At 44.0% G+C, this 15,595-nt stretch overlaps 1 protein-coding gene across 7 annotated transcripts in view; it reads left to right on the top strand.

The window, feature by feature from the left end:
- Positions 1 to 15,595, top strand: part of SLC26A11 (solute carrier family 26 member 11) — a 57,381-nt gene that overhangs the window by 21,631 nt on the left and 20,155 nt on the right. For all 7 annotated transcript variants that reach the window (XM_044300331.1, XM_044300329.1, XM_044300332.1 and 4 more), the window contains 5 exons: positions 1,163 to 1,338; positions 3,309 to 3,381; positions 7,323 to 7,373; positions 8,662 to 8,722; positions 8,797 to 8,852. In XM_044300331.1, coding sequence (XP_044156266.1) covers positions 1,163 to 1,338; positions 3,309 to 3,381; positions 7,323 to 7,373; positions 8,662 to 8,722; positions 8,797 to 8,852 — 417 coding nt within the window. The remainder of the gene's footprint in view (positions 1 to 1,162; positions 1,339 to 3,308; positions 3,382 to 7,322; positions 7,374 to 8,661; positions 8,723 to 8,796; positions 8,853 to 15,595) is intronic.

Below are 15,595 nucleotides of genomic sequence, written 5' to 3'. Positions count from 1 at the left end.
GTGTGCGTTTTTCACGCAACGCAGGCCCCATAGAAGTGAATAGGGCTGCGTGAAAATCGCAAACATCCGCAAGCAAGTGCGGATGCGGTGCGATTTTCATGCACGGTTGCTAGGAGACGATCGGGATGGGGACCCCGTCATTATTATTTTCCCTTATAACATGGTTATAAGGGAAAATAATAGCATTCTGAATACATAATGAATAGTACAATAGGGCTGGAGGGGTTAAAAAAAATAATATAACTCACCTTAATCCACTTGATCGCACAGCCCGACTTCTCTTCTGTCTTCATCTTTGCTGTGCACAGGAAAAGGACCTGTGGTGACGTCACTGCGCTCATCACATGGTCCGTCACATGACCCATCACCATGGTAAGAAAAGATCATGTGATGGACCATGTGATGAATGCAGTGACGTCATCAAAGGTCCTATTCCTCAAAGAAGAAGACAGAAGAGAAGCCAGGCTGCGCGAACAAGTGGATTAGGGTGAGTTAAATTATTTTTATTTTTTTTAACCCTTCCAGCCCTATTGTACTATGCATTCTGTATTAAGAATGCTGATATTTTCTGTTATAAGGGAAAATAATAAAATCTACACAACACCGAACCTAAACCCTGAACTTCTGTGAAGAAGTTCGGGTCTGGGTACCAAACGTGCCGCTTTTTCTCACGCGCGTGCAAAACGCATTACAATGTTTTGCACTCGCGCGGAAAAATCGTGCATGTTCCCGCAAAGCACGTATGAAACCAGCCTAAGGATCTTAGCAACCTTGACAAGGGCCACATTGTGATGGCTAGATGACTTCATTAGAGCATCTCCAAAATGGAAGTTCTTGTGGGGTGCTCCCAGTATGCAGTGGTTAGTACCTGCCAAAAGTGGTTCAAAGAAGAATAACTGCTGAACCCAAAATAGGATCATGGGCACCCAAAGCTCATTGTGTGTGTGGGGGGGGGGGGGGGGGTGGGGATGAACGCTAACCTGCCTGGTCTGAAACCACTAAATAGCTACTGTAGTCCAAATTGCAAAAAAAGATAGTGGTGGACTTGTGGAGTCCATGTCCTGACAGATTACAGCTGTTTTGGTGGCAAGAAGGGGATATACATAATATTAGGTTTTAACGTTGTGGCTCATGGGCGCCCATAAATCTTTGTATGTTATAGCTCGGAATGCAATCGTGGTAGTCGCTGCAGGTCTAGTGGCCTACTCCTTCCATGTTATGGGTTTACAGCCATTCATCCTGACCGGAAAGACTGCAGAAGGTCTCCCGGAGTTTCAGCTGCCTCCTTTCTCCGAGAAGATTGACAATCGCACTGTACCATTCAGTGAAATGGTCGGGGTAGGTGAAGTGTAATCTGACATGTCTATGTGTAGTAATGTTTCTTCATATTTCTATGTACAGTAGTGGTAACATAAATGGGTACATTAGGTAAAACAAATCCTTAAAGGCTATGGACACCTTTGGGGGCAATTTTTTTGATATTATTGCATTGTCCTCATTTAGAGTTAAAAATCTTTTTTTAAATTGGTCTTTATTAAAAATGTTGAGCCTCTTCCTGTGTACAGCCTTTAGATTCTGTAGAAGCATGCTCCGTGTGTGCCCCATCAGGCAGCTCAGCTGATGTCTCCTTATTTCTAATCTCTGACCTTATAAAGCCTCATTCACACGTAAGTGTTAAATGTACGTGTGCTGTACGTGTTCTCCGCGGACAGCACACGTCCCCATTCATTTGAATGTGTGTATTCACACATCAGTGTGTTAGCACGGTCCGTGGGTCCGTGTTTTCAGCATGGATGCATGTCCTATCTTGGTCCGTGTTCCCGGATCCCTTACGCCCATTATAGTCTATGTGTCCGTGAAAACCACGGATCATTAAGGAGAGATGCTTTGAAAATTATTTTTCAGCTGTTCAATGTCAGTGAAACAAGGACAGCAACAAACGTCCACATGGACCCAACATGGATCCTTCACGGACAGCTTCAAGGATGCATCACTGACCACCTGCTCACGGATTTGAGCACGGACATGGACATGTGAATGAGGCTTAAACACTCATTATAGCTCAGTTCTTATGTTACAGATAAGAATATGGCTTAAATAAGTGTTTTTGAACTATAAGTAATTTAGAGATGAGGGTTATTAGATGACCAACACAAAGTATGATTCTCACCGCTAGGCAGAAGGTACCGTATTTTTCGCCCTATAAGATGCACCTAGGTTTTAGAGGAGGACAATAAGAAAAAAATATTTTTCATTACATCTCGGGTCAGACCAGCAATCAGACCCCCCATGTTAATTAGAACTCAGATGACAGCCCTAATCAGACCTCAGATAAGAGCCCCAATCTGAATAAGACCCCCATTCAGGCCTCCTATCAGCCCTCAATCAGCTTCCATGCCACGGCACGTACACAATGTCTCCCTGCAACTCTGCCGGCCGACTGGTCCCTGCCAACCTCCACCAGATGGGGCTGGCTGTTCTCTGTCACCCTGCACCAGCCACACCACCTGATCCTACCACCCAGCGGCCGTCCCAATCAACAAGCACGGGCTGCGGCTGCCGGGCTCTCCCTCTCCAGGTACACGTGTCTGGTACATCGCAGGCTGCTGTTTCTATACAGCGCAGCCTGCGATGTACTCTGCAATGCACCGCACATTTTATATATATATTTGCCCTGTATTCACCCCATAAGACGCACTAGCATCCCCCCCCCCATTTTAGGGGAATGGGGGTGCGTCTTATGAGGCGAAAAATACGGTAACCCTTCATGACAAAGCTGCTGAATATTTTTATTAAAGACCAAATTAAAAAAATATTTTAAGTCTAAAATGACTAAAATGCAATCATAAAAAAGTACCCCAAAGGTGTCCATGGCCTTAAAAACTTTGCTTCAAGAAAAAAAGTCACATTAACTGGGGAACAAAGAGAACATTTACCTGGAACCCTCCTTCTTTTCATCTTTTTAGCTGCAGATCCACCAATTCCCAAGTTCCTTCTCTGCCATCCAAAATGGTGCACCGCTTCTCAGGCTACCTGGTGCATCCTGTGCCATTGGTCAGTGCTGCAAACGTGCTGGCCAATCCAAGGGCAGGGCTGAACAAGCAGGAACGGTGTTAGACTACCCAGGCAGAGTGTGCATCAGGTAGTCTGAGATGCTGTCCCGCCATCTTGGATGACGGAGGGTCAGCCCAAGATTAGGCAGATCTGCAGCTGGAAAGATAAAAAACTTGTCACCAGGTAAGTGTGTGTTCATATCCCCGGAGAAACACTTAATATTAGTGATATTATACTGTGTATTTCTCGAACAGGATATTGGAGCTGGACTCTTCATCATTCCACTGATGGGATTACTGGAGAGCGTAGCCATTGCACGAGCTTTCGGTAAGTGGTCCACTAACATTTAGCAAAAATTACATAAAGGCAACCATACAGGTTAGAGGGGTCCGACGGCTATTATCTCAACCTCCCTGTACACATGCACACTCGGCCGAGCTTGCTTGTGTACTCAATAGGGGGTGGAATAAGATGCTGCCAGACTCCCCTTGCGATGGCTTATCTTCCTTGAGGACAAAGGATCGGGCATGTTCAAATTCATCATGGCAGATTCTATTTTAGGCCTCTTTCACACGACTGTATGTTTTTTTCAGTATTTTGCGGTCTGTTTTTTACGGATCCATTGTTTCGGGTTTGAGGCAGACTTGAAGGGGGGCGCTGCTAGCGTGATATAAATAGACTCGGGTGCAGGATTGACAGGTAGATTATCAAAAGACCTGGCAGTACGTCATATATATGAAAATGACCTTCCATATAATATCCAATGTGGCTCAATACTGCGTACTTGCCTATCCCCGCTCCACCGATGTGGAGGGGGATTCCCCGCTTGCTGACGTCCTGCGCAGTCGCGCAATGCGCCTGGACTCCGAGTTGCGGACTGCCGTGCTTGCCTAAAGAGGATGCGCACGGACTTAGATTATTTCTAGGTGAAGTGCATTACAGTTTTAAAAAAAAATAACTTCAAAATAATACAAAAATAATAATAATACACGTTACGGGCATTGTGCCAATAATAGCAGTGCCCCTACTGCTCACCTACAATGGATATAACATATACTGTGTGATACAAAATAATAGCAGTGTCCCTACTGCTCACCTACAATGGATATAACATATACTGTGTGATACAAAATAATAGCAGTGTCCCTACTGCTCACCTACAATGGATATAACATATACTGTGTGATACAAAATAATAGCAAGATTTCCAAGAAAATGTGAAGCCCTCATTGAGGCCTCTAGGGCTCAAACTGTCCAACCTATAGATCCACCTAGTTTCTTCTTGCAACAGGATTTTATCCAGATTGTCTTTTCTGGCACCTAATGATTTTTTACAGATGCCCCAAAACCTTAAGCATTTAGGGTCACCCCATGAAAATGTACCACATGTCTGGAAATTGTAGTGTCACCTTTTGTGTTGACACTACTGATGTGTTGACTAATTCGGCATCTAAATTCTTGAACTGTCTTGCAAAGCACCAACACCCACCGTGGGGCAGCCGCAGTGGATCGCGGACCCATTCATTTCAATGGGTCTGCAAACCCGGACATGCGGAATGATGCGGAACGGAAGCACGGAATGGAACCCTACAGAAGCACTACGGAGTGCTTCCGTGGGGTTTCGCCCCGTACTTCCGTTCCTCAAAAAGATAGAACATGTCCTATCTTTTTGCGTAACAGCTGGATCGCAGACCCATTAAAGTGAATGGGTCCTCGATCCGCTGCAGCTGCCCCACGGTGGGTGTTCCTGCATTGAGGCCAGCAATTTGCGGGCAGCAGCACGACCATGGGGCGCACATGTTTGTGTGCAAAAGGCCTAAATGATACCAGTAGTCTGGCAATTGATAAATTCCCTTATTTCATATCTTTTGCTGTCAACTGGATTAATAAAGTGTTCTAATTTTTGGAGATAACGGCAAAAAGTGCACATACCACATGGGTACGTACCTACCTCTTTGGATTTGAGCTAAGTGGTACCCGACAACTCTGGGGTAAAAACAAAACTATGGACAAGAATGTCCCTTAAATTTTTCCCTGTGTGATGCTGGGACGCATAGTAATTACATCATTACCGCTATAGGTCTGAACGGTTCGTTGTTTTTGCTCGGCCAAAAGCCTTATGCAAGGTATTTTTTGGGGTAGCCCCTTTCACTGAATCTCTGAAATAAGTTATTGCTCTCTCTGAGGAAGCTATGCTCATCAGAACAATTCCTACCAGCCCTAATATATTGCCCAGTAGGAATTCCTCTTTTTTTTTTTATGATAAAGGGTGATGACTTTCCCAATCCAAAAGATTATTAGTGGAAGTGGGCTTACGAAATATGTCTGTAAGGATACGGCCACCAGAGTCCCCAGAGATCCTGAGGTCCAGGAAGGTGAGAGAATGATCATCTATCTCAAAGGTAAACTTCAAACCAATGTCATTGTGATTCAATTGTTCAGCAAAATTGTGAGGGTTCTGTAGTGCTGTCCCAAAGTATCAGTACACCATCGATGTACCTGCCCCAAAATAAAATGGGGAAGTGTTCAATTCCTCAGTGAAAATGATAGGAAATTTAATTTGGAAGGTCATTTTCATATATATGACGTACTGCCAGGTCTTTTGATGCTCTACCTGTCAATCGTGCGCCTGAGTCTATGTATATCACGCTAGCAGCGCCCCCCTTCAAGTCTCCCTCAAACCCCTGAAGAAGCCAGGTTAGCTGGCGAAACCTGTCGGGGGCAGTTTTAGGTTTTAGGAATCTGTCGACTGTTGTCCGCGTTCTAGCATCATGCAGCAGCAATGATTATACTAGGGTGATCCATCTCCTTAGCGAGCCGGTGAATTCACTAGCCGTAAGTTGAGTTGTTAGCGTCACTTAAAGGGGTTCTGCAGTTTGTTTAAACCTCTGGATAGATCATCCGCATCTGATCGGCGGGGGTCCGACACCCGGGACCTCCGCCGATCAGCTGTTTGAATGGAGCTTAGCCAGTGATACTAGTCGTGACATCACTGGGCCTGCGGTAAACAGTGAGAAGGCTGCGGCGCTTCTCAAGTGCCGCTACCTTCTCCAACAGCTGATCGGCGGGGGTCCCGGGTGTCGGACCCCCGCCGATCAGATGCTGATGATCTATCCAGAGGATAGATCATCAGTTATAACAAACTACAGAACCCCTTTAAGTGACAGCGCAGGGAGTGTGCACATCCCCACCACCACAAAATCGCTCAGACTTGAAAGACGAGCGAGTTTGGGACACAGTCAACAGCTATTTTTATTATCTCTTTGGTTAGCTCACATTTTAGATTTTTTATATAAAGCTAATACAATTAACATTTTAACACAGCTAAATATATCTGGATCAAGCTGGGGAGTTGGCCTACTCAGGCTGTTCTTGTGAGTTTTGCTGAATACACCTATACCCAGATAGGGTCCTTCTTGGTCATTTGTAAGGTACCCCTTGGAACCGAACCCGAGTTCCGGAAATGTTTTTTTTTACAGTACAAATTCATTTATGAAGAGACTTCGCGAAGTAATCTCATCGGAGCCAATACATTCTAGTACTGTACAGAGCGCGCGCACCATACAGTATTGGAAGAAAGTTTTATGCAAATCGACTTCGGATGTTTCATCCGAAGTCGATTCACTCATCCCTAGCCGCAGCCTCTTCAAACAGCTGATCGGAGAGGGAGTCGGACCCCCACCAGTCAGATATTGATGACCCATAGAAGGCATCCTCAAACTGCGGCCCTCCAGCTGTTGCAAAACTACAACTCCCAGCATGCCCGAACAGCCTACAGGTATAAGCCTACAGCAGGGCATTGTGGGAGTTGTAGTTTTACAACAGCTGGAGGGCCACAGTTTGAGCATGCCTACTATAGGTCATCAATATCTGACTGGTGGGGGTCCCGATAGATCATCAATATTCTACTCCCAGAAAACCCCTTTAAGAGACACTTGCCACATCGTACGCCACCAATAAGTAGATCAAGACTGACATTAAAAACGGTAGTGGTGTAACATCAGTTTTTTTTTTTTGTTTTGTTTTTTTTATGCATTTTAAAATGTCAGAAAATAAGCCAGTGTGACGAAGCCCTCAAAGTACTTTCCGGTTTTGGGTGGAGTCCAGTTTTTGCAGTAAATGGGGGTCATTTATCGAATCTAATGGCAGTGTGGTGGGGGGGATTAGACCGGAGTAAAAAGCTGGTCTTAGCAAATGACCCCCAATATGTTCATTTTAGTATTATTTTCCTTTGACCTTTTTGAAGGTTTTCTTTTCTGTTTTTGCAGCTTCTCAGAATAACTACAGAATCAACACCAACCAGGAGCTGCTCGCGATAGGTAACCTCCGAAATCCACCGTGCCACGTGCGCACGGTGTGACCTGTTCTAAACCTCTTTCTGCTTTTACTGTTTACGTGGTTCAGTCATGACCTATGAAGGTTGGTGGCTTTAAAGGGGCTTTCCCCCTGGATCGGTGACATCTGTAGATTGGTGGGATCCAATACCATTAGAGGGTCCTGTGTCCCCTGTTTGAATAGAGCGGCAGTGGAGCATGTGTTCTGCTGCTCCATTCCAAAGTCTGTGGGACTACTTTAAAGGGAATGTGTCGCCCCCAGTCAGTTAAAACCAAATAGCAATACGTTTCCTTTTTTTTAACCTGTTTTGATCAGGATTATGAGAGCGGCCATCTTGCCGGAGCTGTTCTTAACAGCATTTAGAGAGATACTTTCCAGCAGCCATCTTGGGCCATAATGGGATGCAATAGACAGGAGAGGATCTGATGGACTTCTAGGAAAGAGTTTTCTAGGCATGCTCTGCGACCTGTGCAGGGGTCAGGAGGGAGTAGATAAGCTGTGATATCACCTATTGTGAATGGTGGATCTTATGTTATCTACACACAGAGGTGATATCTGTCATTCTAATCTTGCCTGTAATGATGAGCAGATAACTGCAGTAAAGTGATCTGTACAGAGCAAGATTTTTTTTATTTAAATAGATAGATATGGAAAATGAAAAATAACCACCAAATAATCTTTAAAAATATGTTTAACATAAGAATATGATTTGATCAGTAGGTAATTTTCTGGTGTCACATTCCATTTAAGCAAGTAGTGGTTAAATAATACCTGCACTTTGGCGGAGACTTCTACCAATTGCTGCAATAAAGGCTCAGAAGCACTCGGTCAATCCCTGGCTGATAGTAGCTTGTAGTTACCATCTGCCCCTGGAAGAGAGTGTTTCCTTCTCTGTCATACATATTTCTAAGGGCCCATTCAGACGGCCGTAGGAACGGGTCTGCACCTGTTTCACATATTTTGAGGAACAGGGGCAGACCCATTGATTTCACTGGGGTCGGAAAAGATGTGCTGTCTGCATCCGTGGTTTCGTTCCGCGGCTCCATGGAAAGGATAGAGCATGTCCTATTCTTGTCCGCAATCACCGGCAAGAATAGGCATTTTCTATTATAGTTGCGGCCATGTGCGGTCCCCAAATTGCGAAACGCACATGGCGGGTATCCGTGTTTTGCGGATCAGCAATATACTACGGCCGTCTGTATGAGGCCTAAGGATCCATAGGTTAATGGTGGTAGATTAGACTGATTTCTTTCCTATGTTCCTTTCCTATAGGACTGACAAATTTTTTGGGCTCCTTCCTCTCCGCATATCCTGTAACAGGAAGCTTTGGGAGGTGAGAAAGTCAGAAATGCATGTAAAGTCACCCTAAACGGATATTCCTCTATCTGATTTTCTGCTTGTATTTAGAACGGCGCTTAATTCTCAGACTGGCGTGTGTACCCCGGCCGGTGGCATCCTCACAGGTGAGACTCGGCAAGGCCACAAAACAAGAACCCATTTCCCATGAACAGTATTTTCTGGCTACAGACGTAAGGTCTAGTTCACATGGTGATCAGGTCTTGAAGTTGATGTGTTAGAAGCAGGGAAAATGGGCAAGTGAAAGGATCTGAGTGACTTTGACTGGGGTCAGATTCATAGTAACAGTTTATAGGGCTGAAAAAGTTCGTCCATCCAGTTCGGCCTGTTATCCTGCAAGTTGATCCAGAGGAAGGCAAAAAAAACCTCTGTGGGGTAGAACCCAATTTTCTCCACTTTAGGGGAAAAAAAATTCCTTCACGACTCCAATCAGGCAATCATAAACCAAAACTAGACTCAGAACAGCTTAGTCTGAACAAGTACGAAAATTTTTATTAAACTCACAATAATAAAAGTTACATATATCCATACATATAGATGAGCAGCACAATGCCACACAGGATAACGTTAAATGATCTGTAGTAAAACAAATGACAATAAATCATCCCAGATCATGCAGAATGTATTCTTACATGACTAACAGTCAATACAATATAAAGTGCATAGTGCAAATTGTAAACAATGACTGGGGGGAAAATTACAAAAATCAATACAGACCAAGTCCTCCTGGATCCCTACACGTGTTTCGCGTTTTGCTTCCTCAGGGGATACTGATGGTGTGTGTTGCCTGTTCATATATAGTCTGCATACTGATTAGAACATAAATCACCTGAACCTATCATGCAGGCCGAAAACCGGAAGTACGGTGCGTTCCACGCTGGAACGCACACCCACTTCCGGCTCCGTCCGTGTCCGGACACTTTATATAGCCCTAAATAACCCTTCTGCATCGAAGGGAACTTATCCCAACAAGGACCGCAATAGAACCAACCATTTTAATGCCCAGTATTCAGGAGTGTGGAAAAGAGGCATCAGACAACGATGTGAAAAGGGCCGCTCTACAAACCGGAACCGGAAGTCCGGCATGCGGTCCACGGTGGAACGCATCGGCCGTATCAAGCCGAGGTTACCGCCACCCATAGCTCCGCCTTGGATGATGACATCATACGTATAGATCGCCGGCCTGCTATGCGTTTCACCGTGGAGCGCAGGCGGAGCACACACTTCCTGAACATGGAGGTGTCAACAAAATGGCCAGTTAGTCTGATCATGGAACTCCAACCGATGTACATGTGTACATGGGCGTTCCGACCAAGATGGCCACATATACCTCAAGGGGGCACCTTAGAAATATTGGGGGGGGGGAATATAAAATATATTACAGGAGTATAAAGATCAATATAAATATTGTACGTTAACCAATTTGAAGGATCTAATACTAAATAATTAGTAATATATAATAAAAAAGTGAAAAAAGAAAAATAAAGAGTGACACATACTAACATAAAAAGTAATGAAGTGCTGAGTGAAAAAAAGGGGTGCAGAAGGGTGATGGTGAAAGAAGAGGGGAGATTTATTATTATAAATATATCATACACATACAAATAGAATAGAGGTATCTCCAATTCTTGATATATAGCATAAGTGAAAACACCATTATTAAAATTCAAAACCTCTCTTTAGGTATCTCTAATCATGAGTTAATCTATTTATTCTAAGTGAATGTCCAAGTCGTTCCTGTGTTCAGCATGAAGAGTGTTCTTATTAAAATTTCCTATTAGACCATTCTTCGATGAACTACATTGTCCACGCCTCCCCAGAAATTGATGTCGGCCATACATATGCGCGCATATAATAGGCAGCCTCACGGAATGGTGACCAGAAAAAAACAGGTATATAATCCTATCAAAGCAGAAAAGAACAGAATTAAAAAACATAAAACCAAAAATTTAAAAGGGTCACAGGTATACACATCACCTAGACCTACAGAGGAGATCACGAGAAAAAATATATAAATATACATTATTGATCTAGCCCAAAAATGGCGAAAAACTCAAGGCCTCATTGAGGCCCAACGGAATAACAGTGTTCAATTCAAAAATCCATTTGACCTCCTTTTGGGCGAGGATCTTCTTCCAGTTACCCCCCCTCCCACTTATCAAAACCCTATCAATTCCTCTTACCTTCAAAAGAGAGGCATCACAGTTATGATGAGTCTTGAAGTGTCGGGGGACCGTTTTCAAACTCTGGACGTCATCCTCATCTTTTGCTCCCAAAATTCCGAGCACATGCTCTCGTGTCCTACGTCTCAGCTGTCTAGATGTCATTCCTACGTAGGATAAGTTACAGGGACACGTGGCTACATAGATGACTCCTGCTGTTAAACATGAGATCGTGTGTGTGATCTCATAATTTTTACGTCCAGAAGAATCTGTAAAAGAATTTGTGCACAGAACATTGGGACAAGCCACACATTTGCCGCACGGACGGCATCCCCATTTGGGGCCCTTAGAGCCAAAAAGATAACCTGCGGTCTTACCCTCGTAATGACTGTGGACTAAAATGTCCTTTAAGTTCTTTTCTCGTCGGAAAGTTAGAGAGGGATGCTGAGGTACATAACTTCGCAAGGTGTGGTCCATTCTAAGTATGTTCCAATGCTTTCGCAAAACCGAGGTGAGTTCTGAATGTCCAGAGTTGTATGATGTAATGAACCGGACTATTTTAGTCCCCTTCTCCTGTTTCGCTCGGTCTTCCAATAATTTCGATCTTTTACTATGCTTCGCTCGCAGATATGCCTTCTTCACGGAACGGTCACTATATCCACGGTCCTTGAATCTTTTAGCTAGATCCATTGCCCATTTTTCAAAATCCTCATCCTTGGAGCAGATTCTTTTCAGCCTTAAAAACTGTCCCACCGGTATACCGTCAAGTAATTTGTTTGGATGGTAGGAGTCGGCACGGAGGAGACTGTTCACAGCGGTCGGCTTCCGATACAGGTCTGTGTGGATAAAACCGTCATTGTCAACATTCAGGGCAACATCCAGGAAATCCATTTTTAATCTCCCCATCTTATAAGTCAAATGGATATTCATATCGTTTATATTGAGGAGTGTCATGAATTCCTGTAGATCATCCATGTTGCCCTGCCAGATCATCAGCACGTCATCAATATAACGGCTCCACATATGGACCTTCTCAATATGTTTTACCGGATCAGTCAAGAAGATGCTTCTCTCCCACAGCCCCAGGAAAAGATTCGCATACGAGGGCGCACAAGACGCCCCCATCGCGGTTCCCTGGAGCTGTAGGTAGAAGCATCCCTTGAATATGAAAAAATTGTGACGCAGTGTGAAATCCAATAATTCCAGAATAAATTCTGCGTACTCACTTTGCGTGTTGGAGGTCATCAGATAGTGTGTTACAGCTCGAATCCCATCTTCGTGGCGAATAGATGTATATAATGACTCGACGTCACATGTCACTAGGATCATGTCCTCTTCCAATGATAGACCATCGACCTTCCGTGTAGATCCCCGGTGTCCTTGAGATACGAGGGTAAACTATCAACAAACGGTCGCAGGACGTGATCGATCAACTTCCCGACAGCCTCACACATACTATTGTTACCTGAGACTATCGGCCGTCCTTGTGGGACTTTCGCATTTTTATGGATCTTTGGCAGCATGTAAAAAGTTGCAATGGTCGGGTCAATGGTGAGTAGACAAGTTTGTTCTTTACCGGTAATTATTCCTGTATCTACTGCTTTCTGTAAAATCTTTCCCAAGTCCTCCTGAAAAGCAGACAGTGGATTAAATGTCAATTTTCGATAACAGCTTGGGTTCTTGAGTTGTCTAAAGGCCTCCCGTTCGTACATATCTGTGGGCCATAATACCACATTGCCTCCTTTGTCTGAGCTTTTTATAACAAGGTGCTCAATCTTGTTGAGTTGTTTTAAGGCAACACGCTGTCTTCTATTAAGGTTGTCTCCTGATGTAAATTTCTTAATAGATCTCAATTCTTCTGTGACAACCTTAACAAAGATGTCTATGTTCGGAAATAGTGACATTGGGGGAAATTTCTTAGATTTAGGTATCAGGACTGCAGGTAGTCTACTCACCGGTGCCACATCTGTTTGTTCATTCTGTAGTTCCTCCAAAACGTAAATTGCTTCCAGTTCCACCGCTGTGAACATAGTGTCCTCCGTGCCGCCCCTGTGATACAACTTCTTAAAAGTGAGATTGCGTGCAAATAACTGTAAATCCTTCACCGCTGTAAAGAGATCGAATCAGGATTCGATCTCTTTACAGCGGTGAAGGATTTACAGTTATTTGCACGCAATCTCACTTTTAAGAAGTTGTATCACAGGGGCGGCACGGAGGACACTATGTTCACAGCGGTGGAACTGGAAGCAATTTACGTTTTGGAGGAACTACAGAATGAACAAACAGATGTGGCACCGGTGAGTAGACTACCTGCAGTCCTGATACCTAAATCTAAGAAATTTCCCCCAATGTCACTATTTCCGAACATAGACATCTTTGTTAAGGTTGTCACAGAAGAATTGAGATCTATTAAGAAATTTACATCAGGAGACAACCTTAATAGAAGACAGCGTGTTGCCTTAAAACAACTCAACAAGATCGAGCACCTTGTTATAAAAAGCTCAGACAAAGGAGGCAATGTGGTATTATGGCCCACAGATATGTACGAACGGGAGGCCTTTAGACAACTCAAGAACCCAAGCTGTTATCGAAAATTGACATTTAATCCACTGTCTGCTTTTCAGGAGGACTTGGGAAAGATTTTACAGAAAGCAGTAGATACAGGAATAATTACCGGTAAAGAACAAACTTGTCTACTCACCATTGACCCGACCATTGCAACTTTTTACATGCTGCCAAAGATCCATAAAAATGCGAAAGTCCCACAAGGACGGCCGATAGTCTCAGGTAACAATAGTATGTGTGAGGCTGTCGGGAAGTTGATCGATCACGTCCTGCGACCGTTTGTTGATAGTTTACCCTCGTATCTCAAGGACACCGGGGATCTACTACGGAAGGTCGATGGTCTATCATTGGAAGAGGACATGATCCTAGTGACATGTGACGTCGAGTCATTATATACATCTATTCGCCACGAAGATGGGATTCGAGCTGTAACACACTATCTGATGACCTCCAACACGCAAAGTGAGTACGCAGAATTTATTCTGGAATTATTGGATTTCACACTGCGTCACAATTTTTTCATATTCAAGGGATGCTTCTACCTACAGCTCCAGGGAACCGCGATGGGGGCGTCTTGTGCGCCCTCGTATGCGAATCTTTTCCTGGGGCTGTGGGAGAGAAGCATCTTCTTGACTGATCCGGTAAAACATATTGAGAAGGTCCATATGTGGAGCCGTTATATTGATGACGTGCTGATGATCTGGCAGGGCAACATGGATGATCTACAGGAATTCATGACACTCCTCAATATAAACGATATGAATATCCATTTGACTTATAAGATGGGGAGATTAAAAATGGATTTCCTGGATGTTGCCCTGAATGTTGACAATGACGGTTTTATCCACACAGACCTGTATCGGAAGCCGACCGCTGTGAACAGTCTCCTCCGTGCCGACTCCTACCATCCAAACAAATTACTTGACGGTATACCGGTGGGACAGTTTTTAAGGCTGAAAAGAATCTGCTCCAAGGATGAGGATTTTGAAAAATGGGCAATGGCTCTAGCTAAAAGATTCAAGGACCGTGGATATAGTGACCGTTCCGTGAAGAAGGCATATCTGCGAGCGAAGCATAGTAAAAGATCGAAATTATTGGAAGACCGAGCGAAACAGGAGAAGGGGACTAAAATAGTCCGGTTCATTACATCATACAACTCTGGACATTCAGAACTCACCTCGGTTTTGCGAAAGCATTGGAACATACTTAGAATGGACCACACCTTGCGAAGTTATGTACCTCAGCATCCCTCTCTAACTTTCCGACGAGAAAAGAACTTAAAGGACATTTTAGTCCACAGTCATTACGAGGGTAAGACCGCAGGTTATCTTTTTGGCTCTAAGGGCCCCAAATGGGGATGCCGTCCGTGCGGCAAATGTGTGGCTTGTCCCAATGTTCTGTGCACAAATTCTTTTACAGATTCTTCTGGACGTAAAAATTATGAGATCACACACACGATCTCATGTTTAACAGCAGGAGTCATCTATGTAGCCACGTGTCCCTGTAACTTATCCTACGTAGGAATGACATCTAGACAGCTGAGACGTAGGACACGAGAGCATGTGCTCGGAATTTTGGGAGCAAAAGATGAGGATGACGTCCAGAGTTTGAAAACGGTCCCCCGACACTTCAAGACTCATCATAACTGTGATGCCTCTCTTTTGAAGGTAAGAGGAATTGATAGGGTTTTGATAAGTGGGAGGGGGGGTAACTGGAAGAAGATCCTCGCCCAAAAGGAGGTCAAATGGATTTTTGAATTGAACACTGTTATTCCGTTGGGCCTCAATGAGGCCTTGAGTTTTTCGCCATTTTTGGGCTAGATCAATAATGTATATTTATATATTTTTTCTCGTGATCTCCTCTGTAGGTCTAGGTGATGTGTATACCTGTGACCCTTTTAAATTTTTGGTTTTATGTTTTTTAATTCTGTTCTTTTCTGCTTTGATAGGATTATATACCTGTTTTTTTCTGGTCACCATTCCGTGAGGCTGCCTATTATATGCGCGCATATGTATGGCCGACATCAATTTCTGGGGAGGCGTGGACAATGTAGTTCATCGAAGAATGGTCTAATAGGAAATTTTAATAAGAACACTCTTCATGCTGAACACAGGAACGACTTG

Source organism: Bufo gargarizans, chromosome 6 (assembly GCF_014858855.1).
Source record: "Bufo gargarizans isolate SCDJY-AF-19 chromosome 6, ASM1485885v1, whole genome shotgun sequence".
Taxonomy (NCBI): Eukaryota; Metazoa; Chordata; class Amphibia; order Anura; family Bufonidae; genus Bufo; species Bufo gargarizans.
Note: the sequence above shows the minus strand (reverse complement) of the source record. Positions and strands in the feature narration are given on the sequence as shown.